The sequence below is a fragment of the Crocodylus siamensis genome, chromosome 15 (assembly GCF_052110815.1).
Source record: "Crocodylus siamensis isolate JL-2025a chromosome 15, ASM5211081v1, whole genome shotgun sequence".
In the NCBI taxonomy this organism is placed as follows: domain Eukaryota; kingdom Metazoa; phylum Chordata; order Crocodylia; family Crocodylidae; genus Crocodylus; species Crocodylus siamensis.
The window spans coordinates 4,008,960-4,022,744 of NC_143409.1; the positions used below are offsets into that span (position 1 = coordinate 4,008,960).

Here is a 13,785-nt window from a genome sequence, read left to right on the forward strand (position 1 = left end):
CTTTGTACAAGGCCATGGGTTTAAAAGGATACCATCAGATAATTATTTCTAAAACACACAAGCCTTGTTCTAATCCCTCACAAGGCAACTCTCATTCAACAACATGCATTTGCTGAATAATTAGCATCTCTCAACTGTTCTTTCGTTACCTAGGGAGCATGCACAAGCCCAAATTGTTTGACAAACAGGATTTCAGCAGTGATAGCAGCACGAATGCTGGAATATGTTTGTACTTGTCCTCTTCCTGCCGTGCCTGTGTTATCAAGAGGCACCACAATGAAGGTCCTCACTGAGGAGTGGTCAGTATTACTTTTTGTCTGTCCTGTCAACCCTCAGTATTAATTTCCTTTTTGAAAAAAAGCAGAGAGCCCATTCAATAGTAATCTCCCAGCACATTAAACAACTGCTATGAGGCTGGCACTGAGAAAGGGACAGGAAGAATTTACCATAGTTTCCCAGTGACCCTAACCACACTTTAAAAATGTAAATTTCCAAGCCCATCTGCTTCCAATTTAATCCCATTAGTCCCTGATAAAAGAAATGTCAAAGCTAAATCTAACCTGCTGTTGAGTTCTCACGCTGATCCACTCCTGCTAGAGTCAGCACATAAGACACTCAAACTATCGACTAGAAACCTAACTTGGAGAAATATCTGTTTTTCTTACCAGGAGTATCAAGATTTACCTACAGTGCCCCTGTTAGAGATCTTCACTGCACAACACAGTAACCAGACCAGGATGAGGAGTGGTGCAAGTTATGCATTACTGGTTGATCAGTTTTTTACTCTCACGTCTCCAGATATTAACACAAGAAACCATCTCCATAAAAACAGATTTATCTGCGTTGTCACAAGGACAACTGTCACATCTCCCACTTTTACAGGCAGCACAAAAAAGACTTTATTGAAAAAAAAATCTCACTCCTAGTGTCATGGGCTACTTGGAGCATGTATAATTGGAGCTTAGAAGTAAGTGCTGTCTACAGAAAGGGGAAAACAAAAGCCCTCACCTGTATTCAGCTCCCCATCCCTTGACAAAGCTCATTCGGATAGTGCACATTCTGGTCAGCTGATACACAGCCTCGAAACCCTGATTCACAGACTGCGCCAAGAGGGCTGCAAACTCCTGGTTGTTAAAAATCTTCAAGTTGCATCCTGTGAAGACAAGAACATGACAACATGGCATCAGTTTACCTCAAAGAAGAAGTTTCATCTCTTCCCGCATATGGAAAGGAACAGCTTAACTCTCTCATTCCCCTCCTCAAGCCATGTTACACTAGATACAGATTCCACAAACAAAGTTGTTAAAGGTATTAAAATCGGTTATACAAATTTGACTCCGTCTCCTCATACTGCTCAACTTTTAACAGCACGGAAACAGTAATGTAGGAGACACCTAATGCTCACACCGCAAGTTAGCATCAGTAGACCCGACTTCCTTCTGCCTCCAATTGATCAAGACACGAATATACGTAATAATCTCCCTCATATTCTAATGCAAAACCTTAATTGTAACTTCAGCTCTTAATAGTTAAAACTGTTGCAGGAAATATAGTCAAGGAAGTAATAGAAATATGCAGCCTAAAAAAAGAGCTCACAGAAGCTGTCACAACTGTATGTCAAGTAGTTAGTTATCAGAACTGGAAGAGATTGCTCGGTAGCCAATGCTGAAGTTTTAGGCTGCAGCCCTGTTTCAGTTATAGTCTTTTCACTTGATTATAAATTTGCCAAAGAATTCTCCTTTCAAATTGAATTTTTCCCAATCCTTAATCCCAGTTGAAAGCTAAAGACAAATCCATTCAGCTGTTTTCAAGTTGTGCTGCTGAAAAATAACTGCTTTTCCCCACTGTAAAAAAAAAAAAATTGCTATACTTTCTTCACCCAGATAACTAGAAACCATCTATACTTTTGAAACTTGGCACATGACTAGTGCTCAGTAGGGACTACATATGGGCCAAGTCTGAAAAACAACTACTTGGATCATGATGAATTCAAACTAATTAAAAAACAAGAAAAACCCCAAACCCTCTGAGCATGCTTACTCAGCCCGACTCCAGAAGCATATTGCTGTCATTTCTAGTAGCTGATGTAATAATGGTTCGACAGCCGTATGATCTGGCTACTCACTTGCGTGTCCATACAATATCCATTTACACCTTTAAAACGAATCATGGATCAGGTGGTTCTAGAGCAAATCTCGCACAGAGACAGAAGGGAAGCCTGTGGTCAGTGAAAGAATTGGCTCTAAGGAAAAGGGACGTAAAAGGGGAGTGAAAGGGCTGAAGAGCAGACTAGAAGAAAAAGCCAACAGGGAGGTGATGCTAAGTCCGTAGAAAGATGCTCTGAGAAGCAAAATGAATAGTTTGTATTGTGGGTCGATTGCCCAAATATTAATGGTTGTAGCAAAGCATGGGCAGGGGTTCCATCGTGCAGCTACCCTGCGAAGCACTGGGGATATCATCTCCCGCAACGCTCAGCAGGATGATGACCATTTGGGACTGGAAACTAAGGCAAGAGACAGGCACTGAGATGTGCCAGGCAAATCCACGCTATAGGAATACCAGTCTGAAAGTGAGAACAACCCAAAATACGTTTGCCTTAAGATGCTGCCTACAGAATTCCCTGCAGTGGGGAAGGTCCCATATGTGCAAACCCTGACTTAACATGAACACCCTGAGCCAAATGTTTTCTGTACGTAGCCATTTCCCAAGTAGAAACTCATGACCCGAGACCCCGGTTTTCTCTGTTACATAATCCAAAATTCTGATTAAAAACCCCAAATCCACATTTTTCGTGACTAAAATGAAACACCAATATATAGATATACATATAGATACGCAGATATACCTCAGTTGAACACAACATTTTATTGCTTTAAAATTGTAAATATATCAATGTGGAAGCCTACCAGTACCCTCAATCATTATAATAAAATAAATTCTAAATAGCTATATATTTTGGCATTAAATTTGGGGTTTTTTAAAATCATTGAAAATCAGAGCTTCCCCTGCCCCCTTTGCTCACCGGGACATGGGTCCAGCTGTGGGTGCCCTTCTGTTTGTGGTGCTGAGCTGCCCTGATATGCCAGTGCCCTGCCCTTGCCCCTCACTCCTGACCTGTAGACTCCTGGCCCTGCCAGTGCATCCCTCACTCCCGACCCAGTCCCCCACTCCCCTCAGCCCTGTTGGTGCCCCTCATTCCCAACCCACTGACCCCTGCCCCCAGGCCACAGCTCCCCAATGTGTGGGGAAAGGGGGTGTGGGACAGGGGTGGCATAGGTGATGCCGCAACACACTGGGGGGCATAAGGGAGCACATGCCCCCCATACCCTGATGCATCACCAATGTCTCCCCTCCCCTCCAGACTTACCTGCAAGGAGCTGCATGCATGCATGCACGCCTCTAATTGCCCTCCTCCCACCCCCCCCAGCCCCAAGCAGCCCCTTGTAGACTGGAACTCTGCTAGCCTGCAAGGGGAAACCCACAGCTTCTTGGGTTTTTTCCTCCTTTGAAAGAGAAAATCTACATTTTTCCATGGGAAAATGGAAAAACCCAGATCCCTGCTCATGACATTCCCTTGTGACACATCTGTAGATTTCAGGCTTCGGTGCTGTAACTGTGACAGTAAAGGGGCTACATGCATAATTGCCTTAGACTAAGATCTTTGCACTGAGAATTTTTAACATAAAACAGAGTAATGGTTATCACGTGTAATGGTTAGCGCAAATGACGGGTGCATCTAAATTAAATGGATTTCTCTCTCTCACTGATTCAGCAAAAAGGTTTTGCAAATATTTGATAGAGCTAATACTACAATAATTTGAGTACTATCAATTTTACACAGCAGTTTTCAGACTAGAAGCCAGATTCTAGTCTCAGTTATTGTGATGTATGTAGGATCAGAATCTGATCTAAGTATGTTCCAGTTTTGTCTTTCTGAAAGAGGAGAACACAGGCTATTGGTTACGTGAATAGTACAGGGACCTTTTACAACACCTGTTCTTGGATGAGCAGTGCTGAAGTGGTGAAGTGCCCATAAAATGTTACAGATTTCTGACTACTATAAAAACCCCAGAAGTCAGGAAATTCAGTCAACTGTGCCGACTGGCTCCTCTGCATGTAGAGCCCCTAGCCTTCAAACGTTAAGATCGTGTAGGATGGTACATTGGAAATTCGTGGTTACCTGGTGGAATCTTGCAAACTGTAGCTGGGTGCCAGCCATAGCGTTGGTTACAATTAGGAGACTGGACAAAAATGGCACTGTCACTAAGGCACTCAGCGAACACCTCCCCGCCAATGTAATAGAGTCTTACTCCTCTTCCTAGAAAACATAGGGCAGTTTCAGTTTAGTCAGTAATCTGCAACCAAGCAAGCAGAAAACATCCGTCATCTGCAAAACTTCAAACACAGAAGATCTGTTAGAAACATTACTTACTTCTGAATCAAGTCAGGGAGGAATGAAATGACAGCTACATCAGTGGTGATGGGAAATGAACCTGATAACTATTATCTTCCCTCAATGGATTCTGGCACTACTCACTTCTTTTGGGAAGATGAGGTTGAGGGAGATAAGTGAAGCAGAAGAGCAATTTATGAAGCCAAAATGGAACTCCCTGGCCACACACAATTGCAGCATCCACCTCACAAATCTGCCACATTGAAAGCTACCTACTCTCAGCACACATGCCACTCGTCGTTACCATGAAAACACTCTGTCAATTTAACATATGGTTCTCAACCGGCTCCTAAAGTCACCGCAGATATGCAGAACTGTTTTTTAACCAATTCTGAATCAAATTGCATAAGGCTTCCAAACTGGTGAATGTTATCTTTCACAAAATGCAACATGTCATCGCACCAAAAGATTAACTCATGGATTCTCATAGGAAATGCATACAGGAATACAATCTAGGTTGCAAAAAACAGATGTCAGTCTGTCAGTATGGACAAACAAAGAAAATATACCAAGTTAAAAAAAAGAGGGAGGTTAGCTGATCATGCATCAGCTATTCCATGGTAGCTTCTGTGTGTCTGCTTCCGTCACCTGGTAGGTGGAAGCTAGACCATGGCAGCTTACCCATGATTGAAACAGGCCTAAATTCCTGTGATTTGGCTTTCGTTTACTGTGAGAGAATCTTCAGTGCTGTGCATGCCATTCTGCATTTCCCACGTCCCCCTCCCGCTCAAAAGATAGCAAGAAAAATACAGGTTACCAATGTGTCGTCTTGTGAGCTCCACTGCTGCGTTTCTGTTCACATTCGACAGCAAGCCCAGGCAGAAGCGTTCCGAGTTGGAAGGATCAGTAAAACCATCCACTGTCATAGAGGGCTGGGAGGCGTGAAACGTCTCCCCGACTCGCTGGTTGAGCTCATAGTAGGATATCGAGCACCAGAAAGCTGGCTCACAGTAGGTAACAGGTTGCAGATCTGGCCAAAGCAAAAGGTAAATGAAAAAGGACTAAGAGGCTTCTCGGAAAAAAAAGAATATTTAGGAGTATCGTTCAGATTTACTTTAACAACACCACTTTAACAGCTTGGCAAATTATAATACAGCTAGAAGTTACGCAAATCTCAAAGCTTTTGGCATGTGGAATAATCATGAATAGTCAGGGATATTAGTCATTTAACAATTGGGGCAGCACTTAACTGTCTTCAGATTTCTGACCCGGATGAAACTGATAAACGTGTAATGTAGTATTGATTTAAGGCCACTAATGGCCAAAAAAGTAAAATATACGAAAATCGTTTTTTATATATAATGATAGATAGATTTTTGTTTTTAAAGGCGCTACCAAAAATAAAAGGACAAATTCTCTCGGTAACACGGATCCAAGTCTCTGGCGCAGCTGGCTATTGACATTCATGGAGTTAGACCAGTGTAACTGGGAAATATTTGGCCTATTTGGTCCAGCCTCTGATCTCACGGACCCTGGCTTGAAACACATCTAGCCTACAACAAATGTATCTGAGGTTGCTGACAGGGTCATTAGAAATCTTTATTTTCATTCCTGTATCTGGACCTTAAATTGACCTTAATTCTGCAAAGGGAAATCTGTCTTCCTTAATGGATAATAGGGCTATTGTTTTGCTGGGGTTGTGGTTTGACTAAGCGAAACCATTTGCAGGATCAGACTGAGGCGGAGTCAGTCTAAAGAAGACGTGCACAGAGGACAGGACTTTCCACAGCAGCCTCACCGCGCTGACAAGAGTTCGATGGGAGTTTTACCACTGATCCAAAGGGGAGTGGAGTCAGGCCAATGCCAAGTACTTCTGAAAATCCCACCTTAGGCACAGGGGCTGAGTATGCCACATCAGTAATCTCTGTGTAGCAGAGGAACAGGAGCATCGGAGAAAGGATATTCTTCTACTCCCTAATTTCCATCCATGGTTAAGACCTATTCCAGTAACAAGGGCAAGAGAAGAATTTCTTCCCCCCCTTTCATCACCTCATTTCCATTTAAGCAGAGGAGCTGATCTTCAAGGCATCTCACTGTTGCTCCTTAATTGGGCAAAGATTGATACCAAGCAACAGAAACACCACTCCCTCCCGAGATGCCCCCATGATATTGATTCAGCAATCCCAACCTAGTTCTTTAGCAACCAGCTCTCAAAATCCGCCTCCCGCAACCTCCTTGCAGAACTGAGCAACCCAAGAGGGGTTCAGAGTGATTCCTGACCTAACATCTGCTACCAGCTGCTTAACCTTTAGAAACAGGCATTTGTCCTGGAGAGTTTACCCAATTAGAGAAAGCAAAGCTGCTTTCAAGCCCACACCGCTGTATCCCATTCAGCCCCACACAGCTGCCCACAAAAATCCAGTCGCTAGATTCCTGTAGCCCAGATGATTTTTGCATTGATTTGAAGAACCAAAGCAATTTGGCTAACAGGTATCAAAACATCCTTTATCTATCCGTACATACTGCTGGTCACATAACTCAGAAATGGAGTAATTTTACTGTGCTGTTTGATAGGTCTTCCATTGAAATCAGTTAACTAAATACCCCCATTGACTTCAGCAAGGGCACGGGCAGATCCTGCTCTGCACGTCCTCATCCAGGTTAAGTGTTACTACAGATGCATCCTTTTGGGTACTAGTTACACAACATCCTCACTCCCCTAACCACTCCATGGGTATCCCCACCACCCTGGAGTATATCCCTTATTTTAACAGACTAGGGTCCCCCAGATGCTACACTTTTCTGCAAACCATCCTCTTTTGTCCCAGCTTTCAAAGAAAATCCCTTTCTGGGCTTCAGGCTCCAAAAGCTGAAGAGGACATGTTTGTGACAGCTTTGTCCACAGACACCCAACACATATGGAAAGCCAGCACAAGTTACTGCAGACTAAGTTTGTAATAATCTCCACAGCTGTCACCCCCAAAATATCAGGTGGCGGGAGTGTTCTCAGAGAAGATGCTGGCTGCCGGTCCCTTGGGGCCCCTGTTGTCTAAGTGCAACAGCAAGATCTAAGGGATCCAACAGTAATGCTCAAGCATAAATTTCCAGAAAACGAGGCCACTTACAGAGGCGCAGGCCTCAAAATGTTCTAGTAAAGACAACTCTTTTCTTCAGACAAAGAGGTTTGAACCTGGAAGCAAGAATCTGATGATTTCTCTGTCACAGGACCCCACAGATCACTGTCAGGCATACTACATATTCCTCCCAGTGCCTTCTGCCTTTTTTCCTGATATGTCACATATCTGCAACACTGGAGATCACCACATCAAGCTTGTTTCTACAAGCTAAAATCCAGTAATGAGCTATTTTAGACTGTGACAGAAAACCGCGTACAACAACCTGTCCTGGGATTCAAGTACCTGCAATGCATCTTAACAAAACCATACAGAAAACTGCAACACTACTCAAGAGAAATTAAGCCATGATCATTTTTTTTTTTTTTTTTTTTTTAAAGCAAAAGTCCATGCTCTATATAAAGTTATCCAAGAGGAAGCACATTTTCAAATAAAAATCTTTTTGGTTTTATGAAGATGTACTAATTTCATATCCTTCAAGTGGTATCCTCAAGCTGGCGTGGCTCCTAAGTTACAAAAGAACTGCCGCCTGTGGTGCTGTATAGTTTTATTGTACTTTCCTTCAGCAACTGCCTCCGCCTGGTTGTGGCTCAAAGGAACTGTGCGTCTCCACTGAAGGATGTACAGAAGTTTCATTTCCAACCTAATTTTCAACTTGAGGAAAGACAAACCAAGAAACTCACCACTCATGAATCTCGTTATAAATGCAGTAGTCTCTAAAAAAAAAATGAAACCGCTTGTTTAATGATGCTTCTTTTCCTTCCAACTGTGGTATAAGGCTTACAGAAAGTTGTGGAAAGGGTGAGTTACCTCCTCTATTAGGAGTGGTCTGTGTGTATAATTCTAATTCTTATCAATGTGGGGTTTATGACAGTCGGGAAATGTGTGGCTGGAGTTAGGTACATGTGCAAGAGCATATAAACTAACCAAGCAAACCTGGTTTCAATCTTCCAGTGCAGCAGTGCCAAGCTATGTCAGCCCTGAGACAAATGCACTGCTTTTTCCAGTCCTGTGTCCCTCTCATGAAAGCATCTTGACAGTGCCAAATAGTGTGGGAGTTTTGTGATGTCAGTGAGGGTCCACCGAGTACTGGAATGAAACCCACCCAAATTATTCTCCTATAAGCTAGTATATTTTCTGTCTGATCAGCTGCAGAAGAGAACTGCAGGCTCTTTACAAAAATCTAAACTTACTTAAGTGAAAGGATGAGTTGAATACTTGTTTTCAAGCTATTTCCAATGCTCACCCATGGTGAGACAGGTTACTGTCTTTATCTCAGGCTTTATTCCTAGAAATGCATTTAAAAAAAGAAAAAAGATCAGGATACTAAAATAAGGCTGATGTCTCATTTGTGAAACTGAGGCTCTGAGAAATTTCTCTGACTATAGTCAAAACAACCAGTATTTGTTATGTACAAGAGGCAAGGTTTTTGTTCGGTTTTATTTTGTATTTGGTGACATTTTTATTGAAAACTGTTTTCTTTGGAGAGATATTAGGCAAGCTTTCAGACCACAGATCTGAAGAATGACAAAAAGTATGCCTGAAAACTTGTCTAACACCCCTCCAAATGATAGCATAAAACCCCCCAAACCCTTTAATTGTTTCACATTCTGGACCATTATGGCTATAACAACACTCCAGTCTTACTACAGCATTTGATATAGTGTGTTTATTCAACGGTTTTGAAATGAAAAGCTTGTCAGAATATAGATACTTTTAGGAAAAAAGCCAAGGGAAAAAATGGACAAAAGCGGCATCTTGTTTTAGGCTTTGGCAACTTAATCTTGTGTTTTTCATGGTTTTCTTCCATTCTGCCCCTGCCCCTACTTTCTCAAATTTCATGCAGGTATAACAATAGTGCCATACAAACTGTTTTTCACTTCCAATTTTTCCGCTGAACACTCTTAAAAAACAAAAATGCAAGAAAGGCTTTTTCTCTCTCCTTCCATTTTTCCCCTTGAGAATATTTGGGGAGCAAGTAAGAAGATGAAACGAGAAGGAAAAAACCATGAAAAAATTCAAAAGCTGAAAATGGAGCTTATTTTTCAATCAAATACCTGTTTCATTTTGAAATACTGAATGACGAGAATATATGTTATCATTTAAAATCATTTAGGAAAAAGACTCAACAAAACTCAGCCTTTTTTCCTGTGAAAAATTTCTATGAGATTTAATAACATTATGCAAGAATTACACTTAATTATAAAGGCACTGCCTTGAATAGGTCTATCTGATGGAGCAAACAGAAGGAAAGAGGTTGGTATTTCACATCTGAATATTTAGATTTGCTATTCTTCTGTTACACAATGAAGTTACCAGATTTTCAGATGGCATGGTCTTTGCCAGAAGTTCTCCATTTGCCATCCCTATGTGCTAGCAGTGGCAGCCACATCTCGTTTCGTCCTCAGCAGCAAACCCACACGCAACTGTTCTCGTCGAGCTATTCTCTACAATCTCTGTACTTGAAGAAAGCCTTGGGAATATCCTCTCTTCCCTTTTTTGGGAAACAGTGTTTCACCACAGAAAGCAGTTGAGGCTTTCTGACCACAGGGTATGTGGTTACTTCACTTACGGCCTCTGCGTCAAGCCTCTTGCAGAGCAAACACTGAGCACAATGGATTTCCTGTACACCGAAGGGCTGCATGACTCCCAAACAACGATACGCTTGCAACCCAAGCCTGGCCCTTTGACAGGAGAAACTCCCTGACCTCTTTCTGAATGTCCACATAGAACTGGCTCTTGTGGGTTTTTTTCCTCCTTTTTTGGTTAGTTTAAGAAACACAGATGAGATTACTTGCTATTTATAAGTTCCACTAAATTCACGTGTTTGAATTTTGGAGCAAAAGGAGGCTAAGTTCTGGAACAAAAGGGGAATCCTTTCAAACCAACTCCAAAGCAGTAAAGGTGATAGACCATTCATCAGAGTGAGAAAGAAAATGATTTCCAACCTGTCACCCTGTGGCATATTTTGTATCTGCAAGGATAAAAGTGACCTTGAAGTTCCCCAACAATTTCTGTCCCATGTTCTAGTTAAGTCTTAGGTTTACATGGAAATATTGGTATACTTCCTACTGTTCTAACTGGTTTACTGAAATACAGTACTGGAACAGGAGGCCTAAAGTTTGGCCAGCAGAACACTCACTCGCTCTCAAACTTTCAACAATTTTTATTTACATAAACCTATTACTGAAACTCCACAGAATTTCTTTTTAATGATACAACCACAAGTTTCACAACTAACTGCAAGGTGCAACATGTTCCGCCCCAGCGCAGCAACCAGCCGAGGAGCTACTCTGGCCCATGGGATTTTCAGGGTTTTATTTCTGCACAGATTATAACAACAACAACAACAACAAATGCGCTGGAGAAAGGTCACCCCAAACACTGAAATTCTCTATCCTAAGTGGAACAGCAAGGGTAATGGCAAGCTTGCCCTCACCTACTCACATGCTTTTCCCTGGCTCTAGAGACATCACTCGAAGTGCTGAAAAAGGCTAGTTCAACTCCTACAGCCCAGTCGATCCCTGCCTTGTATTATCATCGACTCCACCACCACCAGCTCCTCATTTCAGGGAGACCATGCAACAAGGAGCAGAGCGCAGCAAACCTCCCATCGCCGGGAGGTTGATCAGTGGTCAGTGTTGATCGTCCGAAGTCAGAGTTCATGCTTGCTCAAAACCCCAGACAGCGCACATTTCTCTTTTTCAAACTAGGAAACATCCAGAAGGTAAGGACTTTTTAAAAAGCAAAGGCCGTTCGTTAGGCTTGCAAACCACAACTGCGCCCCTTTAAGTTGACTTCAAGTTAGAAAATGTTCTGACTTCAGCGCCAGAGACTACAAAGGGATTACTTGTGGTTAACAAGCCTCCGCTGCCCTTATTTAGTCTCTGCCACCAGACACCACATTAGACGTTCTCCCAACCGATCAGCCAAGCAGCACGTGTTAATAACCAGTGCCTTTGTTGGAAAGAACGTGCATTGCAGGCCGTCTCTGAGAGACTCCTTACTAATTTAGGTGAAGCAGTTGCTATCAACAGCAGTCCAGATAGCTTCTGCTGCGCTGCTTTTCCAAGTGTTGATAACAAACTTTGGAAATTCCAAGCGACTCGCGAGTAACTCCCGAGAGTCGGACAAAACAGCCTGCCACACTGCTCTCCTCTCCGGCTTCAACACTTACAGCAAAGCGCATTTCAGCAGCACCCCGTGTACATCTTGCATTGTTTAAAAAAAAAAAAAAAGATGAAAAACTAACTTGACTAGCCCCGAGACATCCAGAAGGCAGCCAACACCTGACAAATCCTGGAGCAGTGCCAGGGCTGCAAGCATATATAAGCGTTATGGCTATTGCTGCTTAAGAGTAAATCTCAAGTGGTCTGTATCTACCGACTCAAGTAACATTTAGAGAACTGATCCCCTGGACTGCCAGGGCTGTGAGTGCAAAAAGCAATATCTAATGGGGTAGCCTGGCAACATGGGAAGGTCACCCCCCCCCACCTCCCCACCCCCGTCTGGACTCATAAAATTCAAGGACACAGTTGTACAGGTAGGGAAAACATATTGCAAAACCGTTTCAGAGACCAAATGCCCCACTGCCCATACAACCATTCTGTCTACCTCTTTGTTTTTCCTCTCATTTACTCTTTTAACTATCTCTGGTTTATAGGTTGAATTATAACCACGGCTAAGCTCTGTTCTGCACTCTTAGTGCCCTCAGCCAAACTGAGGGGCATGGCCACTGCGGCCAGAAGAAATAAAGCTGTTCTCACAGCTCGTCCCTGCTTCCCAGATAGCACAGGGAGGCACAAAAGCAAACTAGTCTTCCATCAGCAACGTGGTGGGTCCCTCTGAACCCATGCAGAGGGACTGCCATCATTCAGCTCCGAGTTCCTCAGGGCAGGCACTACATCTACATGTAGGACTGAGTCAAAACAAGTGCCTCATTTTAGAGTCACGCTAATCACCTCAATCAATCTGGCTTCATCTCTGCCATCTGCCCCTCTCCTTTCAGGCACTTTGTTGTGCCACCTGCTTTTGTCCAACTATTCCCTACTTCTCACCCTCCTCTCACTGCCATTCCCCTCCATGGACTCTCCCAAACTCCATCACCCAACACCACGTTAACTCCCCCACCCTCCAGGCTCTCCTCAAGCTCCCCCGCACCGCGTTAGCCAGGGACCAACTTACAGGATCCAGGGCTCAGCCTCTTCTACCACAAGGTTTCTGTGCGACTTGAGGCAAGTCACTTTGGGCGAGCTCTTGGGCTGTACTTCTACATGTGCTCTTGCCAAAACCTCGTTAGAAGCACATAAAAACCAACAAGAACTTATTTTTGCTTTCAAGCCCGGCTTGCTCACTTTGCTGGAGGTAGGTGTTCACACTTTAGCTTTAACTAGAACACGTGCACTTTGCAGTGAGGGCATGGGGATTAGTCGTGCAGATAATCCTACTCCAACTGACAAAAAATAGAGAAAATCTAGGAACCTCAGCATAAAGAACAAGGGGATACACATCTTTAGACCTACAGTTCTCAAACTCATTAGACTCAAGATACCCTTCAGAAATTGTCAGTGTTTAGTTGTCACCTGTTTTTGACTGCTTGTTTCTGACTAGGATTAGAAAAATCCTAATACTACTAATAATGCTGTTGCAAAGAACTCGGAAAGATCACAACAGGTCAGAATACTATCAACACTGTGGATTCCTATTTGCAATCACTGGGTTTATCTTGTGAATCATGTCTGCACACCTAACAGAGCTAAACACTGTGAGGTACCCAGCAGCACCCTTGAAAGGAGCTCAAGGCAACCCAGGCTCCTACAACACCCTGAGTGAATCACTGCCCTACACATGCAGAGGCAACTGTAAAAGCAATGAGGTTACAGTAACATGGGCAGAGCTTTGCTACCAAAAGCTCAGATTTGGACTCTGGCTAAGCTAAAAAGCACACCCAAACTCAGTAGCCAACTGCCCAGATCAGCTCCATAAATATGTCCATTGGGTCCCTGCACATCCAATTCCCTGTTGAAATCTGGACATAACAGTACCTCCCTCAAAGGGTGCTTCCAATGTTAAAGATAGCAAGATACTCAGACATCCATCATGACAGTGGTCAGGAGATAAACTTAAACAACTAAAATGTATAGAGTAGCTTTCTACAAGCGATAGATTGATCTAGAAGACATTTACTAAAAATAAAGAGCAACAATCCTATGTAAATGTGCCAGAGTTTTGTTGTAACCCGTCACTCATTCTCTTTGG

General features: G+C 43.0%; 1 protein-coding gene across 3 annotated transcripts in view; it reads right to left on the reverse strand.

The window, feature by feature from the left end:
* SMAD3 (SMAD family member 3) overlaps positions 1–13,785 on the reverse strand; it is a 92,629-nt gene that overhangs the window by 8,108 nt on the left and 70,736 nt on the right. For 2 of the 3 annotated variants that reach the window (XM_090028368.1, XM_090028367.1), the window contains exons 6-8: positions 5,211–5,423; positions 4,181–4,318; positions 1,009–1,153 (exon numbers count right to left, since the gene is read on the reverse strand). In XM_090028368.1, the coding sequence (XP_089884494.1) occupies positions 1,009–1,153; positions 4,181–4,318; positions 5,211–5,423 (496 nt within the window). The remainder of the gene's footprint in view (positions 1–1,008; positions 1,154–4,180; positions 4,319–5,210; positions 5,424–13,785) is intronic. The other variant, XM_090028369.1, reaches the window with a different exon arrangement.